This window comes from Leiobunum rupestre, chromosome 1, assembly GCF_980474605.1.
Source record: "Leiobunum rupestre chromosome 1, qqLeiRupe1.1.hap1, whole genome shotgun sequence".
Classification (NCBI taxonomy): Eukaryota; Metazoa; Arthropoda; class Arachnida; order Opiliones; family Sclerosomatidae; genus Leiobunum; species Leiobunum rupestre.
The window spans coordinates 75,842,355-75,855,350 of NC_143384.1; the positions used below are offsets into that span (position 1 = coordinate 75,842,355).

General features: G+C 38.2%; 1 protein-coding gene across 5 annotated transcripts; it reads right to left on the bottom strand.

Moving 5' to 3' along the window:
- Positions 1 to 7,975: 7,975 nt before the first annotated feature.
- On the bottom strand, positions 7,976 to 12,069 carry LOC149966641 (uncharacterized). 5 transcript variants are annotated; one of them, XR_016480335.1, is made up of 8 exons: positions 12,027 to 12,069; positions 9,978 to 10,059; positions 9,832 to 9,915; positions 9,646 to 9,715; positions 8,884 to 9,587; positions 8,646 to 8,702; positions 8,489 to 8,588; positions 8,332 to 8,415 (listed from the first exon to the last, which is right to left on the bottom strand). XR_016480335.1 is itself a non-coding variant. In XM_090171878.1 (6 exons), the coding sequence occupies exons 3-6, from the start codon at positions 9,886 to 9,888 to the stop codon at positions 8,221 to 8,223; spliced, it is 1,014 nt and encodes a 337-aa protein (XP_090028004.1). In that variant the 5' UTR covers positions 9,889 to 9,915; positions 9,978 to 10,059; positions 12,027 to 12,069; the 3' UTR covers positions 7,976 to 8,220. The 5 variants fall into 5 exon arrangements, 3 of the variants coding, with proteins under 3 accessions (XP_090028004.1, XP_090027987.1, XP_090027995.1); XR_016480334.1 differs by having other exon boundaries at positions 8,489 to 8,702; XM_090171878.1 differs by lacking the exons at positions 8,489 to 8,588; positions 8,646 to 8,702 and having other exon boundaries at positions 7,976 to 8,415; positions 9,658 to 9,715.
- Positions 12,070 to 12,996: the final 927 nt, after the last annotated feature.

A 12,996-nucleotide genomic window follows, 5' to 3' on the forward strand; every position in this document is an offset into this window, starting at 1 on the left:
TAGAGTATCAAAAATTAAAAAATAACGAATAGAAAAATACACAATAACAACCCAATCAATCAGACTTCAGAAACAAAACTCATAGAAAAATATTATAACGCAGTCAAGCAATCAGACTTCAGAATCAAAATAATTCATAGAAAAATATTATAACGCAGTCAAGCAATAAATTAGTTCAAATACTTAGAAATCAAGCAATAGAAAATATAATATCAAGAAGCGGAACACCTTACCATTCACAAATACGATTTTTCACGTTATTATAATGAAACCGGATAAGCTTTTGGGCATGACTTACGCTCTTAAAGGTTCCTCTAAAGGCCCATTTTCATGATCGCTGGTAGCGGGTAAAAATCGTCAAAATCCGCTTCCGCTACACACTTTTTGACTTTCCGCGTCGATCTGTTTCAAACAGATATTTTAGCTTTATTTTCACGCTTGCGAGTGGCGGAAGCGAATTTTGACGATTTTTATCCGCTACCAGCGAGCATGAAAATGGGCCTTTAGACTGGACGATTTTGCGGGAAAAAGGAAATAAACTTAAAAAATAGTAGATACAAATATAAGACAGAAAAACCAACAATACCAAAGACTACACTAAAAAGAACGTAATCTCGATCAGTTAAAAAACACAACAAACAAGATTTGACCTTTAAAATTTCATACGTAAAAAATGTAGACTTTAAAAATCATTAATATACTCTTCTGCTAAGCTGAGTTTATAATTTTCTAAGAATCGCTATATGCATCGGTGGTTCTGTGGTAGAACATTCGACTCTCATATAGAAGGGCTCGGGTTCGAATCCTGGGCGGCGCATCCTTTTTAATCAACAGAGAAGACGTTACATTCGATGCAATAATTTAAATAGAACACGAAATTTCGTTCTATTTTAAAAACTGAAATTTAATGCTCTGTTAATTTGTAATAAACGATTCCGCTTAAGCTGAGCTTATAATTTTCTTTGTACCGTAACATGTATCGGTGGTTCTGTGGTAGAACACTCGCCTGTCATGCAGGAGGGCTCGGGTTCGAATCCCGCCCAATGCGATCGCAAAATTGATACTAAGACGAATACCGTAAACAATTGGTGGAAACCCTGCCATTTGGGCGTAGAGGCGTTTATCGTAACTCTCAGCACTCGGTCCGTCCCAAAACGCATACACATCAAAATCATCACCCACAATCGGCATAACGCAAACTCAACATACCCACACTACACATAAACATTACAATAATAGCCTTTCCAATGCAACTAAGTTGAAACCGTCACGACGGTGAGCGATAACGAAAAAAAAACCGCCCACCAAACCGCTCCAATCGTTTACGCTTACCGTCAGACGGTGGTTTTGCCAACCTTTAAAGTTCTGCAAAAACCGTTTTTCGACTTTGCTCCGGTAACGCGTTTTGGACTTTGCCCCGGTAACGCGTTCGCAGAATATAGACACACACACAGACACACAGACAGACAGACAGAGAGAGGTAAAAATTGTAATTAAATATTTGACGTTTTACGTTCATTTAAGTTCATAAACAAGTTGGCAAGCCAAAATATACCTCTCCTCGGAAGCGTAACTGTATCCGTGGTTCTACGGTAGAACGCTCACCTGTCGTGCAAGAGGGCTCGGGTTCGAATCCCGGCCTATAAAAAAATTATACTACACCCGATGACAAAAAGAGGGCGCTTTTGGAAAAACCTTTTCCCTGATTCTAAGAAACTGAGTACGCAGTGATTACCCTTTGCCCCGAAAATGCGAACGCGTTCGCAGGCCTGACAGACAGACCCACAGACAGACAGACAGACACGGTGGTTGTATAACCCCTCCTAGGGTACTAAGTATCCTCGGAGAGGTAAAAAGTGACGGAGAAGAGGAATTTAAATCTAGTTGTAAAAAGTATTAAGATAAGCTACAATAAACCAGCAGAAAATTAGGCAGTTACCAGATAGACGTACGTTCGAAGCCGTCGATAGACGTTTACGAGAGCGTGGTCATACTCAACCAGCTTGTAATAGTGAAAGGACGGAAGATGTTCCAGAAGAGGTAGAAGAACAAGTAATTAGTACTTACTTCCATTTATTGATAAATAAATAAAGAGTCAATAATTAAAAATACGAATATTTAGGTGCTTATCGTTTTCGACAATGATCCCGAAAGAAGCAATTGGGGGGTGAATCACGTCATAGTCACTTCATGGTCATCAGTATCGCCCTTACCATCTGCAAATGGTTCAGTCTCTGAATGAAGCAGACAATCCTAGACGAGTTGAGTTATGCCAGTTGTTTGTGGACAGAGTCTCTGAAGATCCACAGTTTTTGGTTATAATCTTAACGGCTGATGAAGCCAATTTTTCTCGTGACAGCATTATCAATCTGTACAATAACCGTCAGTGAAATCAAAGAAACCCTCACGCGACAACTGTTAGATCACACCAACCGCAATTTAGCCTTAATGTCTGGTGTGGAAGTTTTGGTAACACTTTATTTGGACCTGTCTTTCTTCCACCCAGGCTAATGAGGAGTATTTACGGTTTCTACGAGATGCTTTGCCAGAATTACTTGAAGACGTACCTTTAACAACGTTGAGGCGCATGTGGTTTTTGCACGACGGTGCTCCACCACACTTTAGCCGAGAAGTAAGAGCTCACCTTTAAGATGGATTGGTCGATTTTGGATCGTTGCGTGGCCCGCTCGATCTCCCGATTTAACCCCTCCTGACTTTCATATCTGGGGACACATTAAAGACTCGGTTTACAAGACTGAAGTTCGCGACATTGATGACCTACGACAACGAATAATTGATGCCTGTGAAACTATCCGTAACACGCCAGGAATCTTTCAACGGGTTCAAGAATCATTTGTACGACGGGCCCACGCGTGTATCGAAGCCCAAGGTGGTCGTTTTGAACCTTTTTGTGATTAAGTTAAATTTCTACGTGTTTCATGACATTTGAAGAATAAAAAGATCCGAATTCAATTAGAAACTTTCATTTAAACAACGGTGACACCTTGAAACTCCTTCGTTTTACGTAAAATGTAATTTACACACTTATCCTATATTTAATATCTCACTTTGATGCTAGTGATGGTTTCCTTCGGAAAAAACCAAACGATTAATAAAAGGAATTGGGTTCAAGGAATAATTGAAACTGCACATTTGCCCGTTTTCCGACGTTTTGGAGGCCGATTTTTGTGGGCCAATTACTTGGAAGCAGTAGCGCCACCAGGATTTTTTCCCAAGTACCAACAAATTAATTTAGAGGCCCCCCTCTCCGCAATAATTTCAATCGATATTCTCACGTTTCTTTTTAAACTAAACTTTCCGTTTTGAAAGAGTTCACCGTGTTTCTTATTGCAAAATTATGTGAAGCTCAAATTAAAGTATTTTTTTTCACTTGTCCCCCAGTTTAACCAACATTTAGATAACCAATATCCCCAATTCCAATAATCCCTTATTTTAAATATTAAAGTCGTTTTACTCAATGAATGACACTCTGCGATTAGAGCTCTTCCCAAATTCATCAACCACTAACATCGGATGTTCTTTTAAATTATTCGATAAATCTCAATTAATGGATAATGTGGCCAGGTTGGAAAGTCTATCCTCTAGAATTGTTGTCGGGAAAGCCACCTTGTATCGTCGTTACATAGTGATAACAGACTGTTACGCTTTAAAAACATTTCGGTTTTATTAAATTTCTGGCTATTTTAATTTAACCTTTCAATGAAATTTGGTTGAAATTAAAGCGAGTGTATATTTGGCAGTGGGCTAGGACGTTATTTTCTACGAGAAAGTTTTCCGAGTCGGGGTCAGACGCAGTTATTCCTTTAATTAGGCTATTATTTTCTAAAAATCGGTTTTTCATTTCTGATATAAATTTATCGATTATTTGGTAGTAAGTTGATCTCAACTGTTCATTTAAGGTCTTTGCTTCAGTGTCTCGGTTTCCTATTGTACACGTTACCACACTATGCTTCAGTCTTTGATTAGGGATTATTTTTCGTTTTCTTAAAGCTAAAGGACTAAAGGTGCAGTGTTGCGATCGGGAACCGTGATAAAAACGGATTCTGCTAACTTAGAAGCTTTGTCCCAAATTAAGTCAAATGTTTCGAGGTTCCTTACTTCCTCTAAGGTAGTTATGGTAGCTTTGCAAATAGCGATAGCTTCAGTTAGAACGACTCTCGAACTTTGTAAATATTCCGACAGGGAGTTGGTAATACTTGCTAATATTTCATCTAAAGCCGTAATCAAAATCAAGTTAGTGAAGTTTTGTAATTGTAATATGTACCCTCGACACTCGGCAGCTTCTTCTGGCTTACCATTTTCTACCAAGTTCTCCAATGCTAATAGAACAGAATCAAATCTAGTGTCGCAGCTTTGCGGCATTTTATAAACTATTTCATAGCCCAGCTCTTTTTGAGAATTATCAAAACATTCACTCCTAATAACTGAATTGCTTTGGAAATTATAGATCGCTTGAACTAGTCCGAGTAATTCCATAACCGTGACTATATTGGAGCAGCATTCAACCAAAACTAAATTTAAACAATGTTCATAGCAATGGACGTACGGACAATTTCCACCTACTGCCTTCTCTATTTGAACCCTCACCCCTTTTACGTGCCCACTCATTACACTGGCCCATTCATTAGTCTGAGCAACGCAATTTTCAATTTTCAGTCCGTTCTCCGTCAAAAGGGTAATTAATTATAGCCGAGCTGATGCTTTCAGAGTCGAACTTATTCAAATCTGTGTATGCTAAAAATCGCTCTACTACGCCAATTTCCTTTCTAGTATACCTAATGCAAACACTCAGCTGTTCTACTTCCGCATTATCTTTAGTCTCATCGGCAATTACGGAAAAGAAACCACCTGATTCATTAACCTCCTTTACCATCATTCGCCTGACAAAATTTCCACTAAGGTTAATCAGCTCATTTGGACAGTGCTTTGTATGTATTTAGCATTATTTGGCATACTTTCGCACTTGGCTTTTAAGTCGGGACAATTTCTCTTTAATAAATCTAAAATTTCTACGAAATTGCTCCTGTTCCCATTTTCATCGTCCGACCTATGCCCCCGAAGAGCGAGATCTTGTTGGGCGCACAGTACTATTATCTGCACGTGAGCAGCTAAGACATCAACACTCGGTCCGTCCCAAAAGTCAGTAAGAAGTTAGAGAGAAAACGCCCATACATACAAAATGCCAACACAACACACTTAACGCCCACAACCGCCATAACACGAACCCAACATTCACACATTACGCGTAAACATTACAATAACAAAATTTCCAATGAAACTGAGTTGAAACAATTAGAAGTTTCATTTAAATCAAGGAATACCTCTGCGTATTGTTCCATACCAGTGTGACTGAGAAAAATCATATCACCTCGGACAGGAATCCAACCTACGACCTTTGGGTTACCGTCCCAACGCCACTACCATTGGACTACCGAGGTCACGAATAATCAGGCCTCGGACATCCAATTTAAGAATAACTCGATCTGGTTCGTACGTTCGATTCCTGCCCGAGGTGATATGATTTTTCTCAGTCACTCTGGTATGGAACAATACGCAGAGGTATTCCTTGATTTAAATGAAACTTCTAATTATATTAATTCCTGCGTAATTATAAAAAATGAATTATCTGAGTTGAAACCGTCACGACGGTGAGCGTTAACGAAAAAAAACCAAATAAACCAAACCGCACCAACCGCAAATTTATCGGTTAACGCTCACCGTCAGACGGTGGTATTGCCAACCTTTAAACTGCAAAAACGGTTTTTCGACTTTGCTCCGGTAACGCGTTCGCAGCCCACAGACAGACAGACAGACACAGACACGATGATTGCATAACCCCTCCTAGGGGACATAGTCCCCTCGGAGAGGTAAAAAGCTTGAAAAAAGCCAACTAACTATATAAACTAGCCCGAAATGTTTTTATTTAAAACAAGCGCAGTACGGCTTCTTTAAACGTCTAGGAGGTAGAAGTCGGAACTTGCCAAAAATATTTAAACAAAAAGAACACTAAATTAACTGACTGACAAAGACTCGAAATGTAGAGAACTGCTTTGAAGAAGCGCACAAATGAAATGAAACTCTGGTAAAAATAATGGCTTAACTTCGTTAAGATAAGAGTGACCACCGGCTTTTCGAACACGTGACCCAGTGGGCAAGTCACAAACCCCCAAATAAGCTGGAGCTTTCCATTTGTACCCCGATGGTGGAGGCCCACCCATTCTAGGACGATATTGCGCTTATCAACAAACGACTTTTTTGACAACATGGTAGCTCTAGGACGAACAGGTGTCAGTTGCGGGGCCCCCTTTCTCGATTTGCATCTGGGGGGGGGGGAGACATTTCGCTCTCTGAACTTGCTACGAGGTGGAGGGGAGCTAACGTGTGCGGCTTATGGAAGAAGCTCTTTTTTCCCCGAATTACAATGATCCCCCCTTTACAAATAAACTCGGAATGTTAACACCACTTAACCTACCCTTTCTAGGCTGCGGGGCGCCCCTGAGGGGGCTTGTTTTCTAAGGTGGAAAGCAAAGAATAAAAAAATGGTAGTCAACTACTCATCTTTTCAATGAATTTTAGGCCCCGAGAAGGCACCTTTTATTAAATTGGAGGCCCCAAGTAGGCCTATAGTTCTTAAAATGAAGGCCCCCTTAGTAGGCCCAATATTTTTCAACGAAGGCACGTGCCTACTTGTGCCTACCGCTGGCGGCGCTACTGCTTGGAAGCAATGCATTTTGGGACCCATGTTCATTAGTCATTTTCGACTCATTATTACCCAAAGAACACGTCACTTAATTTTTGACATGCTTATCCGTAACACCGTATTAATCAATTGGGAATAAACATCCAATATCTTTTGAAGGAACGCGTAAGTTGGCTTCCACTCTGACAGGAATGTGGTATTTATCCCACCAAACCACTTTTTTTGGGACCGATAGAAATACCAGGTTTCCTAAGCCAGTGAGACGATTTTGCGTTAAGTATTATGGACGTCTTGAATAACCACCGAAAATCGAAGTGTTGGCAGTAGAACATGAAATGCAACTAAATGGGTAACTTAAAGGAATCTTCAATATAATAAAGATTGATTACCGATAACTTTGATTCAGATAAAACAGGTTTTATTGCATAACATTTCTACACAAACCGAAAATATGAAGTAAATGATGGAGGTTTTTTTTATATAGTTTGGTCAAGAATGTATTCTTATACTTAGTTAGAATGACTATGTTGATACGCTTTTATCGCTTCTCCCAATCTTCCTCATGCTTGAGTAAGTAAGCCCTGTATCTCATTTTCTCCCTGAAAAATACGTCTTCCGACGCGATTCAAGCGCACGCCTGTGACTTTTTATCGCCCCCTCCCAACCGATACGTGACAAATATCGATCATGATGCCCGCGGATCGTCTCACCAGTCATTATCCGTAAATATATATATATACATTTTCGATTTGGTGATAAATGTAAAAGTAACACGAAATGTACCTTTTCTAACAGCTCAACTTCTACCCTAATTATTCTTAGAAATTGATAATTGCAAATGAAAATTATTTACATGCGTTCGTTAGATCATCTCGGTGGCGCCAACCAAGGGCCTGATGTTTCTACAAGCACACAAGCTTTTATGGTGTTCTTTGAAAAAGGTTCATCGAGTGAAGTTTCCGTCAAGCTTTGTTTAACTTCGCTAATTATACAAAGTTTAACATTTAATTGCTTTTATGGTAAGCAACGTCGACGCGCCGTTGACTTTTTAGTACTTTTCGGCAACGATAAATTCATGTTTAATTTTAGAAAACATTTTTGGTATTGTTATTTTCTACAGTTAATTAAAATACTTGATTGTATTTTATAAAACTGCTTTTTTATTTTCTATACAAAAATACTTTAGTTCTGTAATATATTGGATATAATCTTTGCCGATAATTCAAAACAACGGTAAAAAATGGAATGTTAGCAGTGGATTTAATTTATATTGTTTGAAACACACCGGCAATTGGTAACTTTTGTTTTCCCGACCAAATGAATATTTTACAGCATAGTATCGATTAGGACTATTAAATAGGACCCCAACGTCACAGTCATCTCTAATATTGGTAAAAGTGCGTAAATTTGAAACAATCGGGTCGCGTATATAGCCCCATAAAATGTTAAGCAATTTGAACGAATTGGTGTACGTAAGTAGCTACATGTAGCATCTAAAGTTACTGAAATTTCGCAAAGAAATTTTGGACATCTTTTTCAGTGGTTCGCTTTGCACGAAGAACGAAATCTAGTCCACCAAGTTTAAGGACTTCAGCTTCGTACACTTTCTCGTCTTTGTTCATTAATTGAAGACTCTTCAAAAGCTTTTCCACTGGATGTTCTTTTGAACTCGTACTTTGGCACAGATCAGGAAGCTAGAAGCGAAAACCATAAAAAAAACATTACCGAAAAGCACGTGCACAAATGACATTGAAAACGCTGAAAGACCATTAAAATCTTGAAAAGAAATCAAGAAGAATTCCGAACTCCTATAGACAAAGACGGTGTTGCAAACAGATTTTCACCGCAGGACGACCTTCATATAGCCCTTTAATATATAAAACCTGCTCTAGATTTGTATTTCTGGTATTCCAAAAAGACCCACCATTTGACAGCGACCTGCGGTAAGAGCTCCTTCTAACCCCATGAGCTGTCCCTGATTCTGTTCCAAAAGTTTAATGGTTATTGACTTTAATTAGGAGAATTAATTTTTAACGGGAGTATGAAATAAATCGAAAAATTGTCTGCTAACACCCCTAGCTTGTCAAACCTGCATGGTGGCAGAAATTTGCGTAAGTACGGAAGTTCAGACTCCCGTTAAACATGAAATTAGGCATGCGTACTTGGCTTGAGCTTCTTTGAGGTGTCGTGGCACAGTCGTTCGGAAAAGAAATGGGTCGTCGTGAAAGCAGGACGTGCCTTTGAAATAACTGAAACAAGGAAGCATTAGCTGTCCTTTTGTTGCAAGTCAATATAATGGTTGGCCTTCTGAAAGACGATTTAGCTTGCGAGACGATTCTTATAAAATCGAGGACGTGATTTTGTAGTTGCCTTTCTATATCGTCAAAGCTGTCCAAAATTATAATCGTGTGCGTCGATTCACACCTTAAAACGTTTTCCAGTAAATCTAAATCGTCGGGAGTTTCGCAGCAAAGGTTCATCAAAGCCGCTTCTAGGTTGTCGCTTACGGTAATTTTCTGCAGATTGCACAGCACTAACAATTGATAATCAACTGCCAAGTTATCGACGCGTTCTAATACCCAATCGTAAGCGATCTTGTGGCAAAGCGTCGTCTTGCCGCTTCCAGCTTCGGACATTATCAGGATCCTTTTAGGCGACATTCTGCATCCATTGTCTGCTAATAGTAGTTCGTTCAGTGCTATTTCACCCACTATTGTGCTATCAGAAGAAAAAGGAGGGTGCAGAAGTTGAAGGGAAATTGTGGAAGTAAAATCCTTTTTTCTGTGCAGCAAGTCCGTCAGCGTTTCTTCAAGGGTGAAAATTATTTCCAATCGATCCTTAATATCAGGAATACTATCTTTGGAAACTAAACCAAAAATATTTAGGTTTATGCCTTTTATGTATAATTTATAGTAGAAAAATACCCATTTCTTTAGCCGCTGCATATTTGTGGACGTAAGTAACATTTATTTCAGATTCTACAAACTTGTTACCCTAAAATATCAAAAAATATATTAATTTAATTGGAGATCAATGATAGAGAGACAATTTTTTACAATGTTTTTTGTAAAAAGATCAACGGCTTGGTATAATATTGTAATGATAATTACCTCTCCACCACTGAATGATACTTGTTTTGTGCTCTCATTATTTAGAATTCCAACCATTTTGTCCAAAGAAAAATGAGTTTTTTTCTACAATAGACATAATATAATTTAAAGAATTCTAAATGGTGCGCTCAAATGATTTTTGTTACTTTTTCAGCTACTGAGCTTTGCTACATATTCGTTTGTGATTCAGGTGGTTCTACCATTTTGCTCTTATAGTTGATCTTCTATCTGAAAGGGACAATTTATTCAGTGAGGAAACAAAACCCTGAATGGACTCCTGGCATGGTGTATGACTTTGCCTAGGTATGTTGAGACAGCATTGGCCTTTCACCCTTTACTAATTTAAAGAGATTTTAAACTTAATTTTGTTTAATAGGTAAAATTTCACCATCCCGTTCTTTGAAATATCTGTAGATTTTTGCAAGTGAGCATGTTATTTTCGTCATTTAAAAGCCAGTAATTTAGTTACTTCTATTTGAATTTATTACATTCGTCGCAAGTTCTACTTTACCGAAGAAAACAATTTCTGTTAGTTGATGGCAGTTATTATTTTTACCTTCGGCTCAATTTTATGGTTATATCACAATTTTACTATTATTAAATAACTATTTATCAATTGTCCTTTAAAATAATATAATTCTTCATGGGATTTTTTAATAATAGGTCCCTGAGCCCAATTTTTTTATTTTATTTTTAAAAAAAAGGTTCAGATGCTAGGGATTCAAATCATTCAATGGTGCAAAATTTATTTGTCGGAAACAATTATTCGTGGAGTTATGGAAATTCAAAGTTAAGCGTTTGTCCCCTATGTTTTTGAGCATTGCACTGAGTATTCAAGTGGGGATTTCTTAACAATAGACACTTTTTTGTGTGTTTTTTTTTGGTTTGTTATTTGTCAAGGATTACAGTAATGCTAAAAGTTTTAACCGCCATTTATTATTTAAAAAGATATGATCAATGTAAAATTGTTACTTGCCAGCAATTTTTACAACGGAAAATACGACATATTTCGAGATTTGTCTACGTGTTGGATGAGGTAGGACTGATGACGAGGACGATTCTTTAAATTCCTAGATTTTAATACTTTTTGGATAACTGATGACGAAATAGAAAAAGGCTGAAATGCAAAACAGTACTAACTTTTAAGGGTTGGAAATTTTCCCCGCATTTCAACGCTGTTTAGGCTTTTTAAAACCATACTATGTCATATTATATGTCTTCTGTGTGATGTTGACTTAAACAACGTCGAATTTATTCGAAGTATTGGCGCCTGACGGCGCCGCGCACTCACTTCGCTCGAGCGCTGGGGGCGCGCAGCGCCTCCCCAACCCCATACTAAAAAAAGCTATGGGCCATCTATAACGTAACCTAGAGGACAGCCTGACGCATCAAGTATCGTCAACCCGATATAAATCCAACTAACTTAATAATATAAATAACCTAACCTAACCTATTTTCCCCGCCAAAACCCCTTAAATGCGTTGAAATACGGCGAAAATACCTAAAATAAAAAAATAAGTTAGTAATGTTTTGCATTACCACATTTTTCTTTTTCGTCATCAGCCCCACGTTAGCCAAAACGCATTAAAATCTAGGAATTTAAAGAATCGTCCTAGGGAAAATTCACTGAAAAAGACCAATGTTTAAAAATTCATATCTTTGTAAATATTCATTTCCGCCAAAAAAATAACATTAAAATAATCCCCATCTTGCCCTCCATCCAAAAAAAATATATAAAACAAATAGGGTGGGGGCAGCTATTCTGCACTTACCCAAAATAGCAGAATAGGCCAATTATATATAATTTCGAATTAACTATATCACCTTAAGTATTTATTTCCGCAAAATAATTTTAACGGCAATAGATTCCTTGCGAAAAATACAATATGGAAAATTATAAATGGTAAAATTATTATTGTCCACGGTTAAGAATGTATACTGGCTACAAATAATTAAACATAAATACAGGGGGCTTTTTTATTACCGCTTGGTTATATTCCTCCCTACGGTTTTTACCTCTCCGAGGGTACTATGTAACCTAGGAGGGGTTATACAATCACCGTGTCCTGCGTTCGCAGTTTCGATGCAAAGCGTAATGCTTGTTTTCCACTGGCGCGCGCAACGACGCGTTTCTCAGCTTTGAAACGTTCAAACGTATTCGTTATGAAATATAATATCGAAGTAAAAACTCTCACCATTGTAAAATATGCTGCAGCTCAACACGCTACTGCTCGCGGTAAACAGCATTATCTCATTTTCAGTAAAACGAAACTGGAGATAGTTTTCGGAGAAATGAAATACTTCTACAGTGGCAATTTCCAGTTCAGTTTAGTACCGATGCAACTACTCTAAATATCACAATATCAGTGAATTAAGATTATTACGGTAATAATATTATAATTTCAATTAAAAAATAAATTTTATATTTTGGTTACGCCTGTCGAGAATATGGAAAATTATAAATGGTAAAATTATTATTGTCCACGGTTAAGAATGTATACTGGTTACAAATAATTAAACATAAATACAGGGGGCTTTTTTATTACCGCTTGGTTATATTCCTCCCTACGGTTTTTACCTCTCCGAGGGTACTATGTAACCTAGGAGGGGTTATACAATCACCGTGTCCTGCGTTCGCAGTTTCGATGCAAAGCGTAATGCTTGTTTTCCACTGGCGCGCGCAACGACGCGTTTCTCAGCTTTGAAACGTTCAAACGTTTTTACGCGCGTAAAGAAAATAACATTATGACGCGCGCTAGTGGAAAACAAGCTTTATGCGTAATCACTGCGTACGCAGTTTCTTTGATTCTAAATTGTGGCAAAACTGCCGTGATGGTGAGCGTTAACGGATAATATTTGCGTTTGGGGTTTTTTGTTCGTCAACGCTCACTGTCACGACGGTTGTGATTTGGTAGTCTTTTTCGAGATGTTGCGATTGTAATGTGGATGTGAATTGTGCACTTGTGACGTGTTGTGTTTTTGTGATGTTTGTGTGGTTTGTGTTTCGTTTGCGATATACTCTCCAACGTCTATGTATTGACTTTTCGGACGGACCGTATGCTGAGGGTTACGATAAACGTCTCAACGTCCATAAGGCAGGGTGTCCACCAAATGTTCACGGTATACGTCCTATTATCAAATTGCGATCGCATCGGACGGGTTTTG

What these genes read in the sequence shown, in the direction of transcription:
- LOC149966641 (XM_090171861.1), bottom strand. Translation starts at nt 9,888, where the DNA reads ATGGTTGGAATTCTAAATAATGAGAGCACAAAACAAGTATCATTCAGT. An exon ending in TATCATTCAGTGGTGGAGAG is followed by an intron (nt 9,716 to 9,831) that starts GTAATTATCATT and finishes TTGATATTTTAG; the next exon opens with GGTAACAAGTTTGTAGAATC. An exon ending in TGCAGCGGCTAAAGAAATGG is followed by an intron (nt 9,588 to 9,645) that starts GTATTTTTCTAC and finishes TTTTTGGTTTAG; the next exon opens with TTTCCAAAGATAGTATTCCT.